This window comes from Carcharhinus amblyrhynchos, unplaced genomic scaffold (genome assembly GCF_965287045.1).
Source record: "Carcharhinus amblyrhynchos unplaced genomic scaffold, sCarAmb.v2.hapA chromosome_327, whole genome shotgun sequence".
Taxonomy (NCBI): Eukaryota; Metazoa; Chordata; class Chondrichthyes; order Carcharhiniformes; family Carcharhinidae; genus Carcharhinus; species Carcharhinus amblyrhynchos.
In genome coordinates this window covers 63,954-84,359 of record NW_027650067.1, presented here as the reverse complement: position 1 = coordinate 84,359, position 20,406 = coordinate 63,954, and the positions used below count along the sequence as shown (strand labels likewise).

Here is a 20,406-nt window from a genome sequence, read left to right as displayed (position 1 = left end):
CATCAACCCCCCCCACACCCCATCAACCCCCCACACACCCCATCAACCCCCCCACACCCCATCAACCCCCCCACACCCCATCAACCCCCCCACACACCCCATCAACCCCCCCACACACCCCATCAACCCCCCCACACCCCATCAACCCCCCCACACCCCATCAACCCCCCCACACACCCCATCAACCCCCCCCACACCCCATCAACCCCCCACACACCCCATCAACCCCCCACACCCCATCAACCCCCCCCACACCCCATCAACCCCCCCACACCCCATCAACCCCCCCCACACCCCATCAACCCCCCCACACCCCATCAACCCCCCCACACCCCATCAACCCCCCCACACACCCCATCAACCCCCCCACACCCCACCCGTCCATCCAACCCCCCCCCACACCCCATCAACCCCCCCCACACCCCATCAACCCCCCCACACCCCACCCGTCCATCCAACCCCCCCCACACACCCCATCAACCCCCCCACACCCCACCCGTCCATCCAACCCCCCCCCACACACCCCATCAACCCCCCCCCACACCCCACCCGTCCATCCAACCCCCCCCCCACACACCCCATCAACCCCCCCCCACACCCCATCAACCCCCCCACACCCCATCAACCCCCCCACACACCCCATCAACCCCCCCCACACCCCATCAACCCCCCCCACACCCCATCAACCCCCCCACACACCCCATCAACCCCCCCCACACCCCATCAACCCCCCCCCACACCCCATCAACCCCCCCACACCCCATCAACCCCCCCCACACACCCCATCAACCCCCCCACACCCCATCAACCCCCCCACACCCCATCAACCCCCCCACACACCCCATCAACCCCCCCACACACCCCATCAACCCCCCCACACACCCCATCAACCCCCCCACACCCCATCAACCCCCTACACACCCCATCAACCCCCCCACACCCCATCAACCCCCCACACACCCCATCAACCCCCCCACACACCCCATCAACCCCCCCACACACCCCATCAACCCCCCCCACACCCTCACACCTGGTCATCCATTCCCCCAAACCCCCATCCAGACCATCACACCCCCACAAACACTCCATTCACCACCCCCATATCCCCCACCCCTTCCATTCACCCCCAATACTCCCTACTCCCTTCACATACCCCATACTCCCCACCCCCCACATCCACCCCATAACCCCAATCCTCCATTTAATCCCCAATACCCCTCATCCCCTCCATCCCCCAACCCCTGCCTCCTCCATCCAGCCCATACTCCCCCACCTCCTCCATCCACCCCCCACACTTCCCAAACCCTCCATCCAGCACAAACCCCCCCACACCACCCCCAGCTCGCTACCACCCCTCCCAACCCCACTCCTGCACACCCCCACATCCCCACACCTTCCCCCAAATCCCCCTGCCAGAAGTCTCAAATGACGAAGTAAACCGGAGCTGGAAGTAACTTACTGGAGTTCCTTGAAGTCCTGGTAATCCGGGGGGTCCGAGCGGCCCCCGCTCACCCTAAACAAAACACAACATCCCACACTCATCAATCACCATCCATCTCAAAAACATCCAACCAATCAGAGACAAGCTCAGCTCTCCCCAAAAATTATCTTCATTCAAGAGTTTAAAACCAGAAAGAGAGTGGGATTAGAGTGGGTGGGATATTAAAGGGTGCGGGGAGTGAGGGGGAGAGTGGGATTAGACTGGGTGGGATATTAAAGGGTGCGGGGAGTGAGGGGGAGAGTGGGATTAGACTGGGTGGGATATTAAAGGGTGCGGGGAGTGAGGGGGAGAGTGGGATTAGACTGGGTGGGATATTAAAGGGTGCGGGGAGTGAGGGGGAGAGTGGGATTAGACTGGGTGGGATATTAAAGGGTGCGGGGAGTGAGGGGGAGAGTGGGATTAGACTGGGTGGGATATTAAAGGGTGCGGGGAGTGAGGGGGAGAGTGGGATTAGACTGGGTGGGATATTAAAGGGTGCGGGGAGTGAGGGGGAGAGTGGGATTAGACTGGGTGGGATATTAAAGGGAGCGGGGAGTGAGGGGGGAGAGTGGGATTAGACTGGGTGGGATATTAAAGGGTGCGGGGAGTGAGGGGGAGAGTGGGATTAGACTGGGTGGGATATTAAAGGGTGCGGGGAGTGAGGGGGAGAATGGGATTAGACTGGGTGGGATATTAAAGGGTGCGGGGAGTGAGGGGGGAGAGTGGGATTAGACTGGGTGGGATAGTATTCCTCGAACTCTGTCCCTAACAGCACTATGGGTGTACCTACACCACACAGACTGCAGCGGGTTCATGAAGGCCGCTCACCACCACCTTCTCAGGGGGCAATGAGGGATAGGCAATAAACGCTGGCCTTGCTAGTGACAGAGGGAGGGGGTGGTGATGGCCTGGTCGTATTATGGCCAGATTATTAACCCAGAAACTCAGCCAATGTTCTGGGGACCCGGGTTCGAATCCCACCACGGCAGAGGGTAGAATTTAAATTCAATAAAAACTATCTGGAATTAAGAATCTGCTGATGACCATGAAACCATTGTCGATTGTCAGAAAAACCCCACCTGGGTCACTAATATCCTTTAGGAAAGGAAATCCACCAATCTTACCCGGTCTGGCCTACATGTGACTCCAGAGCCTCAGTGACGTGGGTGACTCTCAACTGCCCTCCAAGGGCAACTGGGGATGGGCAATAAATACTGGCCAATCAGCAATGCCCATGTCCATTGGAAAAAATAAAAGAATGTGATGGGGGGAGGATTCGGGGGGGTGGGGTGAATCATTACTTATTGGGTTAGACAGGTCGAATGGCCGTGTTTTGTGCTGGAACATTCTATAAAGTTGCATCAAACCCAGTTGAAACCAAAGCGTACCTTTGTCCCATTACATCCGGGGATTCCGGGGGGTCCGGGTGGTCCATCTTGTCCTGGCAAACCCTGTGAATGAGGAAACCCGTCAGTGAGTGTCTGACTGGGAGCGCTCTGTGTCTGCAGGGTGAAGGACGGGAGGTTTTATACTTACCGGTAACCCCGGGGTCCCGGGAAAGCCTGGAGAACCAGCTGGACCCTGTGTGAGAAGATTAATGATAAAACACTCGTTAATAAAGTTCGTCAGGACACAGGGAACTTTCCCAGTTATTTTCTTTTAATCATCGGCCCCAAAGCTGATGTCTCTCCTTTTGTATTTCCTGAGGTGCTGAATGGAATCACTTTGGGCTTTTCCCCAATATTCTGCGGTAACTTTACCGTCAGAGTGTTGGACACCCCGGATGGAGAGAGCTGTTATAATTTATACAGCTCCGGCTGGGATATTCTGCCCAATCTGGGATCACACTTAGGGAAGGAACAAGACCTCGGAGAGGGTGTGGAGGGAGATTTCCCAGGGTTGGGAGTTAATGCGGAGAGACTGGAGAAGCTGGGATCGTTCCCCCCGGAGCAGAGAAAGGTAAAGGGAGGTTCGATCGAAGAGTCCAAAATCAGGGAGCTGAGTGATGGAGTAAATCAGGAGGAAGTGTTTGCAATGGGAGGAGGATCGGTAGCCAGAGGGACACAGAGTGAAGAAAGTCGGGAAAAGAACCAAGTACAGTTTGGGGGAACTTTACGTTAAGCAGTGAGTTTTTGTGATCTGGAAGGTGCTGCCTGATTGGGTGCTGGAAACACATTCAGTAATAATCTTCCAAAGGGAAAATTGGATAAAGACTTGAAAAGGAAAATATTCAGGTCCTGGGGGAGGAGCAGGAGAGTGGGACTAACTGGATATTCCATCCAAAGGGCTAACACAGTTCAATGGGCCAAGTGGCCTCTTTCTCATCGGTATCAAATTCAGTGATGTGGTGCCTGCAAAACTCACAGCTGGAGATTAAGCTGTAAATTCTCTGAGTGCCGAGTAACTGGAGCGAGAGGAGGTGATCCAGGTGATCAGCCAATCCCTGGGTAACAGGTAATCCCTGTGCTCAGATCAGTGAACCCACCGAAAAGATCAAACAGGCTGAGGCTGGCTCCCAGATACTGAAAATCAGCTCCTACTCCTGAAAACCCATCCGAAAACTCCACCAATACCCCCCAAACCCAAACCAACCCCCCCAAAACCCAACCCTACCCATCCCCAAAACCCAACCCAACCCATCCCCAAAACACCCAACTCCCCCAAAACCCATCCCCAAAACACCCAACACCCCCAAAACCCACCCAAAAACACACCCAAAACCCGCCTCATAACCCCCCCAACACACCCCCAAAACCTGCCCCAACACCACCCCCAAACCCCATTCCAAAACCCACCCCAAAACCAACCCTAAAACCCACCTAACCCTCCCAAAACATCCTCCAAAGCCCCCCATCACTCACCCCAAAATCCTCCAAAAACCTGCCCCAAAACCCTGCCTAAAACCAACCCCAGAACCCCATCAAACCCCCCCAAAACCCATCCCAAAACCCACTCCAAAACCCACCCAAACGCCACCCCAGAACCCACTCAACATCTGCCCCAACACCTGCCCCCAACACCCACTGTGACTGTGGAGCTGAGGGGTGGTAATGGACACTGTGCTGATGAGTGTGTGTCAGAATGTGTCTGTGTGTTTGTATGTTTGAGTTTGCAGATGAAATGTATGTTTTTTACGTGTGCACGTGAGTGTGTGTCCATGTGTCTGTGCTCATGTGTGTGTGTGAAAATGTGTGTTGTGTGTCAGTGTGAGAGTTTGTGTGTGAGGGTGTGTGTGTGTGTGTGAGTGTGTGCATATGAGCTTGTGTGTGTGTGTGTGTGTGTGTGTGCATGTGTGTGTGTGAGTGAGTGTGAGTGTGTGTGTGAGTGTGCGTGTGTGCGTGTGTGAATGTGTGTGCGTGTGTGTGAGTGTGAGTGAGTGCGTGTGTGCGTGTGAGAGTGTGTGAGAGTGTGTGTGTGCATGTGTGTGCGTGTGTGTGTGTGTGAGAGTGTGTGTGAGAGTGTGTGAGTGTGTGAGAGAGTGTGTGTGTGAGTGAGTGTGAGTGTGTATGAGAGAGTGTGTGTGTGAGTGTGTATATGAGAGTGAGTGTGTGTGTGTGTGAGTGTGTGAGTGAATGTGAATGTGTGTGTGTGCGTGAGTGTGTGTATGAGAGTGAGTGTGAGTGTGTCTGAGTGACAGTGTGTGTGTGTGAGTGTGTATATGAGAGTGTGTGTGTGTATATGAGACTTTGTATGTGTGTGTGTGTGTATATGTGTGTATGTGTGAGTGTGTGTGTGTGTGTGTGAGTGTGTATGAGTGTGTGTTTCTGTATAAGCGGTGTGGATTGCTGTCTCAGTTTCTGCACCCTCGCTGTATTCCATTCTCTCTGTATTTATGACTCTGTTTTGGGTTTTATTTTTGATTTAGATTTGCAGCCTCTGCGCTGTTTGTCACTCTCTTCAGATGGGATCCCAGATGGTTCAATCATTTCCTGTTCCCAATGAAATGATGAATGTTGGGATCATTCCCCACACTGGATGTGGATCGTCCACAATACGTACCCGGATTCCTTTCTTTCCCGCTAAACCCGGTTCACCAGCGTCACCCTGAAATACAAAGGGGAGGTTTTGTTACAAAGTGCAGAGTAACGGTGCTCAGAAACAAACCTCTGGACAATCTTAATGCTGTTACCTTCGGTCCCACTGGGCCAACTGGACCTTCCACTCCTGGGAATCCCGGCATTCCTATTGGTCCCGCAAAACCAGGCAAGCCAATCAGACCCTGGAAATCAATAAATCCATTCAATCGGTGAATTCATCAATAATCGCGATTGTGGACTTTACAGACAAACACAGTCTGAGGGTACAGTTTACTCATCTGCAAACTGTGGGTAGCATTTCACTGCAATGACACCCTCTGTCCAGTAGAGGTGCTGAAATGTAACGTGACAAGTTTACATAGGCAGCTTCCATTATAAATGTTGACATAGGAATTTATACTGGCAATCTTGTAAGAATAAGGGCAAAATCTATTGTTTCACACTGAGTTATTCCAGTTATCCTCAGTATGCGATCAAATAATAGTTACTGACTCCCAACAAATAACTGGCTTATAAAATTCAAAATAACAGGAGGATCACAGCGATCCGCAGAACTTTCATTGCATAATCGGAATAAAATGAAAATAGCCCACAGTTACACCAGGGCATCTTGTGGTGCAGTGGCTTATTATCCCTGTCTCTGAGACAGAAGCTCTGGGTTCGAGTCCCATGCCAGGACTTATTGACCAAGAAAGGTGTGTCCATAACGTGGCCAAACAAGTCGTGTATCAATTTGTGAAGCCTTCCCAACAGGCTGGAGGTAAGAGCGGGAGAGATTCCTGGAGCCCCTGCCACCTCTAGCCAAAGCTCCAGCCCACAACGTACTCGTAAATAGTGACCCACCACAGTTAAAACTCCAAAATAAATGAGTGAGACAGTGTCGATTTGAAAGGGAGGCAGGAATTCTTCTAGAAAATGGTGAGTTAAAAGAGGAATTGGGAGAATTCAAGCCGTTAAAGATTGAGTTTCTGTTCAGTAAATTGATGAAAGATGATGTAATATTGGAGGATTCAGCAAAGCTTTAAGGCTGGAGATAATTTAGGTGGAGATAAAAATATCCTCAGGATTTTTACATTTTCCTGCACTGACTCACACTGTAATATCATCAACGCCGTATGTAAAAGGGTTCAGACACATTATCCAATTTTTATTAAAAGATACACTAATCCAGGAATAAATGTAAATCACCAACCGTGTCTCTCTCACATTAAAGAGAAATTCTTCAAATCATTTGCATAAAAGTGTCAATAATGCTCTTATTTTGAGAAAATGTTTGGTTTATTATCCGATCAGATCTGATTTAACTGGCAATGTGTGTTCTGCCTGTTTCCTCATGGGAAATGTAATCCAATCAGAAATATTTTGACAAGCTTGTTTTTATAAAATCAATGCCAGTTTAAGGCGTGCCCGAACCCCTCTCCCACACGGAACGTTCTGTGTTTGGACGTTTCATCCTAGAGCTCCTTGTTCTGGGTGAATTGGATGGGTGGGTTGGTGCAGGGTGGTGACACCAGGTCCGTGTTCCGGCTGTGAGCCTGTGCTCAGTCTGGCCGTGTGTCTACAGGGAGCTGATACAAACAGCCAGTGGATTCCAGGCAATCTGCTTTTGGAATGAAAGGCACTTCCAGCTGTTTGGACAGGGTGGGGTGAGTGAGATGGAGTGCTGCAGGTTATACTTAAACCCATGTAACCAGACTGTGACACCTTGGGGGGGATTGTCCTGCCTGCCATAGGAATCATAGTGTAAAGGGTGGGGGAGGGGGGGCACTGTGGACCATCCAGAAATCTGTTGACAGTGGGTGGGATTTTCTGGTTTTTGGGGCGAGTCTGGTCAGAAAATCCCATTTCTAGTGTTCATATCAAATCTGATTGGGCGGTATTTCACTTCACACTGTCACCTCCTTGTGTGACAATGGGAGCTGCTTACTGAGGTGCACAGTGTGCAGCTTTTCACTTCACACTGTCACCTCCTTGTGTGACAATAGGAGCTGCTTATTGAGATGTGCAGAGTACAGCATTTCATTTCACACTGTCACCTCCTTGTGTGACAATGGGAGCTGCTTACTAAGGTGTGCAAAGTGCAACAGCTGTAGGTCTTCATGAGGAACATGAATGGAATGTAACCCTCACACCGGATATACTGAAGGGAATGTTTCCTATTTGGTGGATTGAGAAGCAGTTCGCTCAGACTGAGTTCAATATTACACTTACCTTTTCCCCTTTCACTCCATGGCAGTCACACTTGGAACTCAAGGTACATCCATGACAGGCCTGTGGGAGACAAAGAAAACACAACATTAGCAATCTCCCACACATGGATACAGGAGGGTGGATTCCTGTCTTACTGACTTCCCTTCCCACCCTCAGGAAGACACTGTCTCCTTTGTGACTCCTGTTTCCATTGGGCCTTTCCGGAGTGGCCACTCTCTCATTGCTATAGTCCTGACAGTCAATGGGATATTTGACTGCAGCGTGCTTCACAGTTCTGAATCCAGCACAGTCTGCCTGTTAGCACCGAGCTGCTGTCCAAGGGGAACTCTCCGTCCACTCGCCTGCTGATAAATTGCCTAATTTCATTTCCATTCCAGTCCTGAGCATGTGGAGATGGGTCTGGAGTTACCCAGAGGCCAAGGCAGGGTCGGGTGGTTGGGGTCAGAGTGACTGATGCCAATAGCGGCAGCTGACAGGATTTAATAATTTCTCTTTACAAATTGTAAGCTGCCTTTTAAAAGCCCCAGATAGTGAGTGAGTTTAAATGGGGGGTGGGGTGGGGTGGGGTGGGGTGGGGGGGAGCTGAGCTCTGTGACGGTCACAGTGAACGGAGATGATATTTTTCGTAGAATCCTTGCAGACGAGGCCCTTCGGCCGATCCAATCCTCACCGATCCTCTGACAGAGTATCTTACCCAGGCCTATCCCCGTAACCCCACACATTTCCCACGGCTAATTCCCCTAACCTACGCATCTTGGGACGCTAAGGGGCAATTTAGCACGGCCAATCCTCCTAACCTGCAGCGTTTTGGAGTGTGGGAGGGAACTGGAACACTCAGAGGAAATCCCTTTTAGTTCCCTTGAATAAGCAGGGTGGCTGGGATTATATCAGTTTCCTAACTTCCAGTCTTTAAAAGCATCCTGATTCTCATGTTGCTGCCGTGTGTGGGTCCCACATTCTCCAGTGAATTCACATCAAATCTTGGATTCAGAGCTTAACCAATCCTAACCCTTTCCACTCACCATCTGCTGTTTGAAAGTGGAATTTCTAATGATTCTCCCAGAGAGTTATTCCATGAAGCCTCTCACTGTCTCCTTCTCACGCTCCCTCCCTCCCTCAGACCAGTCACAAAGGAATTTGGCAAAATACTTCAAAACCACTGAATCCTTTTTCCAAACCTTTCTGTTAATATCTCTACTGTTCTCAGTTTGGAAAATTCATTGAGAGAAACGTAACATGGGGCTATAAAGAAAAGCTTCAGAATTAATTCAAAATAACACAGCTTTCTAAAGAGGAAAACAGCAAAAAAGCCCCCCCCGAATTAAACCCTGAGAATCAGTAGCCCAAACGCCCGCGCTCCTGATTCAGACCAAATCCATCCCCAATTCAACTTCAACATTCCCAACAATGCTTCGTGGCTCAAACATACGGAGGGGACATGGAGAAGGGAAAGCTGAAATGGGAAAAGTCGCAGAGTTAACAAGAGAAGCTGTCACTGTACTAGCCTTCCCTAATACAGGGAGCCCATATTACAAAGATAGCGCATGCCCAGAGCCAGAGGGTTCTGGATTGGAAGTTCTGGGTTTGTAGAACACAATCTACAAACTCGATACTTAGAGGGACAGATAGGAGGTTCTGTGGCAGCAGAAGAGACTCACGGCTGGTATGCTGCCTCCCGGATGCAAGAGTCCGTGATATCTCGGACCGTGTTTTCAAGATCCTTAAAGGGGGAGCAGGAACAGTCACAAGCCGACAAGAGGTGGGGCCACACTGGACTTGGTCCTGGGGAATGAACCGGGCCAAGTGTTAGATTTGGTTGTGGCAGAGCACTTTGGAGATAGTGACCACAATTCGGTGTCCTTCATTATTGCAATGGAGATGGATAGGGTCACACAACAGGGCAAGATTTATAATTGGGGCAGGGGTAATTATGATGCGATTAGGCAAGAATTAGGGAGCATAAGATGGGAGCAGAAACTGTCAGATATGGGCACAAACGAAAAGTGGAGCTTTTTCAAGGAACAAATACTGCGTGTCCTTGATAGGTATGTCCCTGTCAGGCAGGGAGGAAATGGCCGAGTGAGGGAACCGTGGTTCACAAATGAGGTTGAATGTCTTGTCAAGAGGAAAAAGGATGAAAAAACAAGGTTCAGTTGGGTCGCTTGAGTGTTACAAGGTAGCTAGGAATGAGTTAAAGAAAGGGCTTAGGAGAGCTAGGAGGGGCCATGAGAATTCCTTGGCGGGTCGAAAAAAAGAAAACCCCAAGGCTTTTTACTCTGATGTGAGAAATAAAAGAATGACCAGGGTGAGGTTAGGGACAGTCAAGGATAGTAGTGGGAACTTATGCATGGAGTCAGAAGAGATAGGTGAGGCGTTGAATGAATACTTTTCTTTAGTGTTTACTAAGGAGAGGGGCCATGTTTTTGAGGAGGAGTGCGTGATACAGGCTGATGGGATGGAGGAGGTAGATGTTCTGAGGGAAGATGTATCAGCAATTCTGAAAAACCTGAGGGTGGATAAGCCCCTGGGCCAGATGGGATACATCCTAGGATACTTTGGGAGGCAAGGGATGAGATTGCAGGGCCTTTACCTTTGATCTTTGGGTCCTCACTGTCCACAGGGATAGCGCCAGGGAACTGGAGAGTGGCAAATGTTGATCCTCTTTTCAAGAAAGGAAATAGAAATGACCCTGGTCATTATAGGCCAGTTAGTCTTACTTCGGTGGTTGGTAAGTTAACGGAAAGGGTCCTGAGAGATAGGATTTATGACCATTTGGGAAGATTCAGTTTAATCCGGGATAGTCAGCACGGTTTTGTGAGGGTTAAGTCCTGCCTCACAAAGTTGATTGAATTCTTTGAGGAGGTAACTAAGTGTGTGGACGAAGGTCGAGCTGTTGATGTTGATACATGGATTTTAGTAAGGCGTTTGATAAGGTTCCCCATGGTAGGCTCATGAAGAAGATAAAGAGGTGTGGGATAGAAGGAAATTTGGACAATTGGATAAGTAACTGGCTGTATCATAGAAGACAGAGGGTGGTGGTAGAGGGAAAATTTTCAGACTGGAGGCCAGTTACCAGCGGTGTACCACAGGGGTCAGTGCTGGGTCCTCTGCTTTTTGTGATTTTTATCAATGACTTGGAAGAGGGGGCTGAAGGGTGGGTTAGTAAATTTGCTGATGACACCAAGATTGGTGGAGTAGTGGATGAGGTGGAGGGCTCTTGCAGGCTGCAAAGAGATATTGATAGGATGCAGAGCTGAGCCAAAAAGTGGCAGATGGAGTTTAACCCTGATAAGTACGACGTGATTCATTTTAGTAGGACAAACTTGAATGCAGATTACAGGGTCAACAGCGGGGTTCTAAGGAATGTGGAGGAACAGAGAGATCTTGGGGTTCATATCCACAGATCTCTGAAGGTTGCCACTCAAGCGGTTAGAGCCGTGAAGAAGGCTTATAGTGTGTTAGCGTTTATTAACAGGGCCTTTGAGTTTAAGAGCCATGGGGTTATACTGCAACTATACCGGATGTTGGTGAGACCGCATTTGGAATATTGTGTTCAGCTCTGGTCACCTCGCCATAAAAAGGATGTGGAAGCATTGGAGAGAGTGCAGAGGAGATTTACCAGGATGCTGCCTGGTTTGGAGGGTAGGTCTCATGAGGAATTGGAGAATAAAGGAGAAATATGAACGGTTATGTACAGCAAGTTAAAGTTTATTCATTATTCTCTCAAGTAGGCTTACATTAACACTGCAATGAAGTTACTGTGTAATTCCTCTAGTTGCCACGCTCCGGTGCTCGTTCAGGTCAATGCACCCTAACCAGCCCGTCTTTCATACTGTGGGAAGAAACAGGAGCATCCGGAGGAAACTCACACAGACACAGGGAGAACATGCGGAATCCGCACTGACAGTGACCCAAGCCGTGAATCGAACCCAGTGCTAACCACTGTGCAACCGTGCCGGGTTAGACTGGATGCAGCAACAGATTTGATGGGCCGAACGACCAGTTTCTGCCATCTGACATCCCCTGTTACTGTCAGACTGTGTGTTGTGCTGGACTGGGGGATGCCGGGATGGTGAGAGAAACAGTGTCGATCCTCTCCTATCCTGTTCCAGCTCGGTCACTGATCACTTTAATACCGTTAAACTGGCACGCTCTGTCACTAAGTGGTTAGCTCTTTCTCAGAGCTAGCACGGGCTCAGACGGCTGAATGGACTCCTCCTATAATTCCATTCCCATCCTGTTTCATCCCAAAGTTCTTACAGCCAATGAAATACTTCTGAAGTGCAGTCACTTTGTAGCGTGGGAAATAAACTCGCCAATCTGTGCAGAGCAAGATCCCACTAACCGGAACCATGGCAGACTGCCTGTTTTTTGGCAGAGTGGGTGAAGGATAAATATTTGTCCGTTTTCATTCATGTCCTGTGTGTATTTTAGTTTCTACACCAGAGGGCAGTCGATGCACGAGGATTTTTGGAACTGTAGCCTTTCACACGCCTCTGGATTGGGAGAGTTCGGGTCTGGAGCGGAAACAATCGGAGACTTTCACTCTTCAGACCTTCAAAGTCAGATAAACTCATTCACATCAGGAAAAGATCCTGTGCGCTCTCAGTGCCTTTTCCTCTCTCCCCCGTTTAATTATTTCTCACAAACTCTGTACGTCCTCCGCCTAAATAATGTTGAATAATCTGGGCCGTGCCAGGTCCCAGTCACGTCTCAGAGGGACAGAAACTAGCCCAAATGGCAACCAATGTGTACACAGAAAGATCCCACACAACAGCCAAGGTGATTCCTGACCAGATTGGTTATTTAAAGTTCATGATGTGGAGATGCCGGCGTTGGACTGGGGTGGGCACGGTAACGAGCCTCACAGCACCAGGTTAAAGTCCAACAGGTTTATTGGGAATCACGAGCTTTCGGAGCGCTGCCCCTTCCTCAGCTGAGACACACCTGACGAAGCTCGAAATACCAAATAAACCTGTTGGACTTTAACCTGGTGAGGGATGAATATTGACCCAGGACATGGTGAGTGTGGGGGGGGGGTCTCCCCTGCTGAGGGAGTACTAATTCAGTACGGTGTTATCAGAGGCCTCTCTAATCCGAGGCCTGTCTGCTCTCCGAGCGAATGCTAAAGGTCCCACAGCCACTCATTCGATCAGAGTTCCCCGGCCCCTGGTCGATATTTAATCCTGAACAAACAACACTGCGAAAGAGATCACCCACATGATCCCATCGCTTTTTATGGGGTTTTACTGTGTATAATTTGGCTGCTGCGTTTATGACACCATCACAGCAATTCTGCTTCAAAGTTGATTGTCATTTCGGGAGCTCTGAGGTTGTGAAAGGTGCTATATAAATGTGGCTTCACAGTGTTGTAGAGTTCCTCACCTCTGCGTGTTAGCCAATGGCCGCTCAGTGATGCTACCAGACTGAGTGTGAAAGGAGAGACTGTGTCTCCTCTCCTCCAGTCGCAGTGAGGAAGCTTCAGGAAGTTAACACTGACCCTCACAGGCTTCAGGATTTACCCTCTTCCATCCAGCACTGAAAGGACATCTTGCAGCTTCTTCAACTGGTCAGTGCTCAGTTCCCAGTGCCGGGGACACGGTGCCCAGGTTATCAGTGACCCTGGATACGCCCCTTTCACACTCACACACACTCACACTCAACACACACACACACTCTCTCACTCTCACACAGACACATCTCTGGGAGCTCTCTCAGGAAAGGACCAGGGAGAGAGGTTGGTTCTTATTCCTTCCAATTGCCTGCAGAAGGGTAAGCATCGTGCAGTCTCCTCCAGCTCCTTATTTCTGCTCGTTCTGGGAGTGTGGGCATTGTCGGTGAGGTTAAGCTGTTGTTGCCCATCCCTTGTTGCCCTTTCCAGCCCCACTCTGCCTGGGAACTTGGGTAACTCTGGTTTCTGAGTTAATTCAAATCACTTGTGTCTTTCTTGGCAGCTGTAGCTGCAAGCTGTAAAAGCCCTTCCAGATCTTTCTGCAAACATGTGAAACAGTTTAGGAAGGGCCTGTGCTTTAACCAAAATCTCAAAGCAAGAGTGAAGCAGTTCCCAAGTTCTGGTAACCAGTCTCCTTCCTGCTGCCTGAGAAAGTTTCAGCTTTGTGATTTGGACATTGTGCCGACAGAGAGAGAGAGATTTCCAAATCATAGAATCATAGAACCCTACAGTGCAGAAAGAGGCCCTTCAGCCCATCGAGTCTGCACCGAACACAATCCCACCCAGGCCCTCCCCCCATATATTATACCCACTAATCCCTCTAACCTACACATCCCTGGACACTAAGGGGCAATTTTTTACCATGGCCAATCATCCTAACCGGTACATTTATAGACTGTGGGAGGAAACGCACGCAGACACGAGGAGAATGTGCAAACTCCACACAGACAGTGAGCCGGGCCAGGAATCGAACCCAGGACCCTGGAGCTGTGAAGCAGCAGTGCTAACCCACTGTGCTACCGTGACACTTCGACTGACGGTTACCACCATTCAACTGGGTAAAGAGGAAGTTGGCTGCTTGCTGATTGGTTGATGGAGGCCATGGTGATGACTTTGCTCGGTGACCATTGGTCAAACTGTTTAGCTTTATTTCTCCTCTAATGTGAAGTTAGATTTTATTTCACATTTTAAACTAAAGCTGAACGGTTCATGGTCGAAAAATCCACTCTGTGAAACTTTACAATCATTGAATTCAGGAGATGGTGTATCACACACAGCCCCAGGAAACTCCCAGATCGATAAAGATCCCATAACAACTAATTTGAGGGGAACCCACCCTGATGTTCTGTCCAATTTTTATCCCTCAACAGGCATCACTAGAAAAGCAGATTACTCATTCTTGCTGTCTGTGGGATCTTATCTCAGAGTTATAGAAACTCAACAGTGCAGAAGGAGGCCATTTGGCCCATCAAGTCTGCACTGACAACAATCCCACCCAGGCCCTATCCACATAATCCCACTTATTTATCCCGCTAATCCCTCTAGCCTACACATCCTGGGACATTAAGGGGCAATTTAGCACGGCTAATCCACCTAACTCGCACATCTTTGGACTGTGGGAGGAAACCAGAGCACCCGGAGGAAACCCATGCAGACACAGGGAGAATGTGCAAACTCCACACAGACAGTGACCTAAGCCAGGAATCGAACCCAGGTCCCTGGCGCTGTGAAGCAGCAGTGCTAACCACCGTGCTACTGTACCGCCCAATTGTTGAACAGACTGTTGGTTGGATGAGATAGTGAAAAGATGGAAAGCCTCTTACTGATTTGCTGTCTGGAATTTTCTCCTTTTCAATTATTTCTCCAGTCCCATTTTGGGAGTTGTTATTGAATCTTCTCCCACCGCCCTGTCAGGCAGCACCTTCCAGATCACAACAACGCACTGTGTAACAAACCTTTCCTCATTTCCCTCTCGATATTTTGCCAATCATCGTAAGACAATGTCCTAACCGTAACTCTAACCCTAACCCTAACCCAAACATTAATCCTAACCTGAACCCTAACCCTACACTAACCCAAACCCTAACCCTACCACTAACTCTAACTCTAACCCGAACCATAACCCTAACTCAATCCCAAACATTAATCCTAACCCTAACCCTACCCCTAACTGACCCCCAAAAACCTAACTCCAACCCTAAAACTAACCCCTAACCCTAACACTAAGAGTCTAACTGAAAATGGGGACAAATTCAGGTAAAATAAGAGAAAGAGTTGAAAACTGAAATAGATTAATTCTTACAAACGTGAAACGTAACTCCTGTCAATTCTATTTTTGATTTTGTTGAATTCACTTTACCAATCTCTAATCGTGGATGTTGGTGACATCTTGTTCGGCAAATAAACCCAAAAAGGTTTGTTCACTGAACAAATCTGGTAGTTTTGGCCAAAGGTCTGGCCAGTTCTAGTCAAGTGTAACAGCTCCCAGACCCAAGGCTGGTGTCAGTTCCTTCTTTGGTCAATGTGACCATTTGAAAGCTTCCGTCTAGAGTTCCCTCCACAGCAACATGACACAGGGACAGGTAAAGCCTCTAATCTGAGAAAGCTAATGAAGAAAGATTGAATAGACTGGGTCTGTACTCGTTGGAGTTTAGAAGGATGAGGGGGGATCTTATAGAGACATATAAGATAATGAAGGGGATGGATAGGGTAGAGGTAGAGAGATTCTTCCTGCTTAGAAAGGACAGCAGGACTAGGGGGCACAGCCTCAAGATAAGGGCAGGGAGGGACAGTTTAGAACGGAGTTGAGGAGGAACTTCTTCACTCAAAGGGTGGTGAATCTCTGGAATTCTCTGCCCGTTGAAGTGGTGGAGGCTGCCTCGCTAAATATTTTTAAGTCACAGGTAGATAGGTTTTTGGTAGGCAAGGGGATTAAGGGTTATGGGGAGAGGGCGGGAAAGTGGAACTGAGCCACGACAGATCAGCCATGATCTTATTGAATGGCGGGGCAGGCTCGAAGGGCAAGATGGCCGACTCCTGCTCCTATTTCTTATGTTATTATGTTTGTCTAGAATATCACAAATAGCTTAATTTCATCATATAACAGTGTATAGGAGATCTCCAAATCTCCAAACACAAAGTTTGAATTAAAGAAGGAAGAGTAAAGCAACTGACAGACAGGGAGAAAAGACCGAGAGGAGAGAGATGGAGGAGAATCGGGTCCGATCGCTTTTCCCCTTGTTCACTCTTCCCCGACTCTTTCTGTAGGAGCAGGTGGAGTCAATTCCATTGGACCATTGTTCGTCTTTGGTCTTTTAAAAAGTGTTTAGACAATTACGTGGGTAAGATGGGTGAGGAAGTGACTCCTGACGTTACCTCCTGAATGGTCTGACTCCAATTTTAAGGTTCTGCTCCTTTGTTCTGGACTCTATTTACCCAGAGGAAATAGTTTCTCTCTATCGAGCCGATCAAATCCTTTAATCATCTTAAACACTCCAATTAGATTGCCCATCAGTCTTTGATGGAAAAGTTCTTTCACTTCTTCACTGGATGAAAGTCAATGGAAACATTTTGAGTCACGGTGAAGCTGGTCAGGAGCAGATGGCAATCTCCTGCGTAAGGAGATGGTATCCTCAGAGTTAGTGCAATGTCAGAACTGCCTCACACTGTCCTGGGTGAATTACTACTATCACCATGGAACAGAAGAAGGAAATGAATGCCTTCACTTTCCCATCCCAATTACAGTGGAACAGACACTCGAGTATCTCCATCCCCTTCTAGAAAATTAATTCCATTTCCTCAAATGTCTCTTAAAGTTTATCCTGAGCTGTTAATTTCGAACAAATGATGCCTCTGTCTTCTTAACACAAAACCCCCTTTCTTCACCCTGTCCTCACATATAATCCAATTTTCAGTAAGAAGTTCTTTAATGCCATTTCTCATATAATGTGACCATTCTCTTTGATACAATCAACAGTGGGTTTGTTCCATAGATTTCAAAATCCCTTTCAACTCACAGAATCACGCAACATTTCACTGTGGGAGTAAACGGATGGAAAACTTTGTCCCGTTTCCTGAACTTTTGTTACATCAAATGTAAAAAAGAAAGCATTCGATACGGAAAAAAATCACGCAACATTGAATGGTCCCTGGATTCAGAGATCCCAGTGCTGTAATATGGGAAACAGGCCAAATGTCTCCACCCAGTGCCCAGTATCCAAGATCTCTTAATTCATTAATCCCTAAAGGCATTAAGAATTACTGAGCTGTGAGAGGCAGCGTGGCTGGATCTCATTGTTAGAACATCACTGATATCCTTTACAAAAGTGGCCACAGAATGTGCTTGGAGTTACGGCTGATATTCCTGCCCTCACTGCTATAATGTGTTGCAGTTACTCTGTACAGCAGTATTAGTCAGCAAGGAAGTCACCAAATTAAACTGTCTTGAAGAATATCCATGCTCCCCACCCATCTAACTCTTCATGTCTCTGTTAGCCCCAAAACAAAACAGTGACAGTATTTCCCCGTCAAACGGGACAACTTATTGGGACAATTGAGTCACAAGTTTGACTGAGATGAATGCTGGGAGCAAGGCGGGTCTGAGGGGAGCCTGGGAATAACTAGGTACATCTCCCAAAATGCTTCAAGGAATAGAGTGTCTTTCCCTATATTGGTACAAGGCGCAGGAATTGACTCCAGATCAGAATTGTCAAAGTCGAGGAAATCAGTGTTATGGATCTCTGTGTTTCAGGCTATTTGTAAATTCAAAAATGGGAGAGTTTGTTCTGTTCTGGTTCCCAAATCAGAGGATAGAGATTTTTTAATCTTATTGTTTTCATGGCAGTTTCCTCTCTGCAAATTCTCCGCCTCTCCTGCCTCTGACCCCTACAGCCTCTCACTCAGTTCACGTCCCACGATCGATGGACATCTCCTTCGAGGAGTGACTGCATTGAAGCGATAGAATTTTTGACAGGCTCAATGGGGAAGGTGCAGGAAGGATTCCCCCTGGCCTGGGGGAGGGGGGATTCTAGGACCAGGGGACACAGTGACTGAATAAGAGATCGAGGAGGAATTTCCTCACTAAGAGGTGATGAATCTTTGAAATTCTCTATCCCAAAGGGCTGTGAAAGGCTTGGTCGCCGAGTGTGTTTGAGACAGAGATCGATAGATATTGATATATTAAAAACATTGAGGTTTACGGGGATAGTGCTGGGAAATGGCTTTGAAATAGACAATCAGCTTTGATTTGAAAGGTAGAGCAGGCTCGAGGAGCCGAGTGGCCTTCTCAGAATCACAGAATGCTACAGTGCAGAAGAGGCCCTTCGGCCCATCAAGTCTGCACTGACTCATGAACTGCCCCGACCTGCCCACCCAATGCCACGTGCCAGCACTTGGCCCATAGCCCTGAATGTTATGATGTACTTATCCAGGAACTCATTCTCCTGCTGCTATTTCCTGGGGTCCAACGCTTGGCACTGTAGTCCCACTGTCTGGAATTCCTGCCTCTCCACCTCAGTCTCCTCTCATTCAGGATCATTTTTGAGACCCAGTTCCTTGAACACCTCTCCGAATATTTCCATTAATTTGCTGATGAGGTGAAGAAGTAGTTTGGGTTATTAGATCCATGTGGGCGCTGCTGGGTGTAGGTTTATGTTGAGGATTGATTCCCTGCACAGGAACATCAGATGCTGAATCAGTTTGGTCCTGAACCTCACCAGGACTTTGGTGGACTGACCCTCGCTGTGATTATTGGAGAATATCTGCCTGGGAAAGACTCGAGAGAAAGGAGTGAGGATTTGGAAAACCCAAAGTTAATCACTGAAACTTTCCTTTAAAAGTTCAGCTTTTCCTTTCTGCCTGGCCCTTCTGGAAATAATGTAATTGGATACGAAGTAAAGGAGAGCTGGTTGGCGAGGAGTGAGTGGTAATATAATCACAGGTTCTAATGACTCACTGCCCGTGTATTTTATGATCTGATTGGAGACTCTCGACTCCAATCTCATTCTCTGGCAGAGTTAACCTTTCCTGCTCAAGATTCTGGTCTAATCAACAGGAATGGTGGTGGATCAAAAATGTTCCTGAAAAGCAGCCCCCAGGAACAGCCAAAAAGAATGAGTGATTCCTGGGGAAGCTCAGAAGGAAAGTTAGGATTTGGCATTTCATTTTTCTGTCTGGATACCACTCTGCCACAATTTCCAGGCCAGCTCCTTAAACCCCCCTCCCCAGGGTTCTATCATTCCAATCACTGATCACTGCTGACTCTCACCCACAGGATTCCTCCCCCATTGGGGATTCCGCACTGCCAAACCACCCCGCATATCCCCATCCCCACCACCCCACCCCCAACACCAGTTTCCCTCATTTTACCAGTTGCGGAACTGCAGAATCTCAAGGGAAACTGGAAGGGTGGATGAGAGAAAAGGATCTGCTGAAACTGAAATGACCGACATGGAATGGGAGGAGACTCAAATGAAGAATAAAAACTAGTACAAACTGATGGGGCTGAATGGCCTGGATCAGGTCTATAAGTTTTATATCATTCTCTGTTCTTGTAGCAAGTCCTGAATTTCATCACTGTAACATTCCCTTCCTAAAACTGTATTGAACAGTTAGGGATATCCTAACCCTAATTCAGCTGGAACCCTTAACTCAAACACTAACTCTGACCCTCACCCTAACTCTGATCCTCACCCTAACCCTGACCCTAACCCTGACCTGAACTGTAACCCTTCATCTAACTCAAACACTAAACCTGATCTTAACACTAACTTGGAGTCAAAATATAACAACGAGGCATCACAGGAGCAATAAGTGTTGGATGTGAGTTGAAAGAAAAGTGGCAGAACGTGAAGGAAAGAGAACATGTCTCTGTCCAACCCCAAAAACCTAACCTGAACCCCAACTCTAACCTTGATCCTAGCAAATGAGAGAAGTGCCGCACAATGGAAATATCGATTACCCAATGTGCAGGGGGTTTGAATGAGAAAATAACTCCAACTTTTAGGCAGGATTCTGATTTCAAGGCAACAGTCATAATCTCACATATGGTAGCTTCCCATCAGCTCCAAGGTCGGAAATGGAAAGTCTAACTGAAAAGCAGGATGAGTAAACAGGATGGGAAAACTTTCAAATAAACAAAACCAGCGTGAGACCTCGGGGGTTAGAGCTCAAAGAGGAGGAGGTGGTGGTTGAGTTTGTGCAGGGATTCGATCAGATCCCGTACGGAA

At 48.2% G+C, this 20,406-nt stretch overlaps 1 protein-coding gene across 1 annotated transcript in view; it reads right to left on the bottom strand.

Annotated features, from left to right (window-relative positions):
* LOC145339106 (uncharacterized) overlaps positions 1 to 20,406 on the bottom strand; it is a 158,924-nt gene that overhangs the window by 74,752 nt on the left and 63,766 nt on the right. The window contains exons 2-7 of the mRNA XM_080183542.1: positions 7,729 to 7,788; positions 5,610 to 5,699; positions 5,480 to 5,524; positions 3,017 to 3,061; positions 2,869 to 2,931; positions 1,460 to 1,513 (exon numbers count right to left, since the gene is read on the bottom strand). Of these exons, the coding sequence (XP_080039668.1) occupies positions 1,460 to 1,513; positions 2,869 to 2,931; positions 3,017 to 3,061; positions 5,480 to 5,524; positions 5,610 to 5,699; positions 7,729 to 7,788 (357 nt within the window). The remainder of the gene's footprint in view (positions 1 to 1,459; positions 1,514 to 2,868; positions 2,932 to 3,016; positions 3,062 to 5,479; positions 5,525 to 5,609; positions 5,700 to 7,728; positions 7,789 to 20,406) is intronic.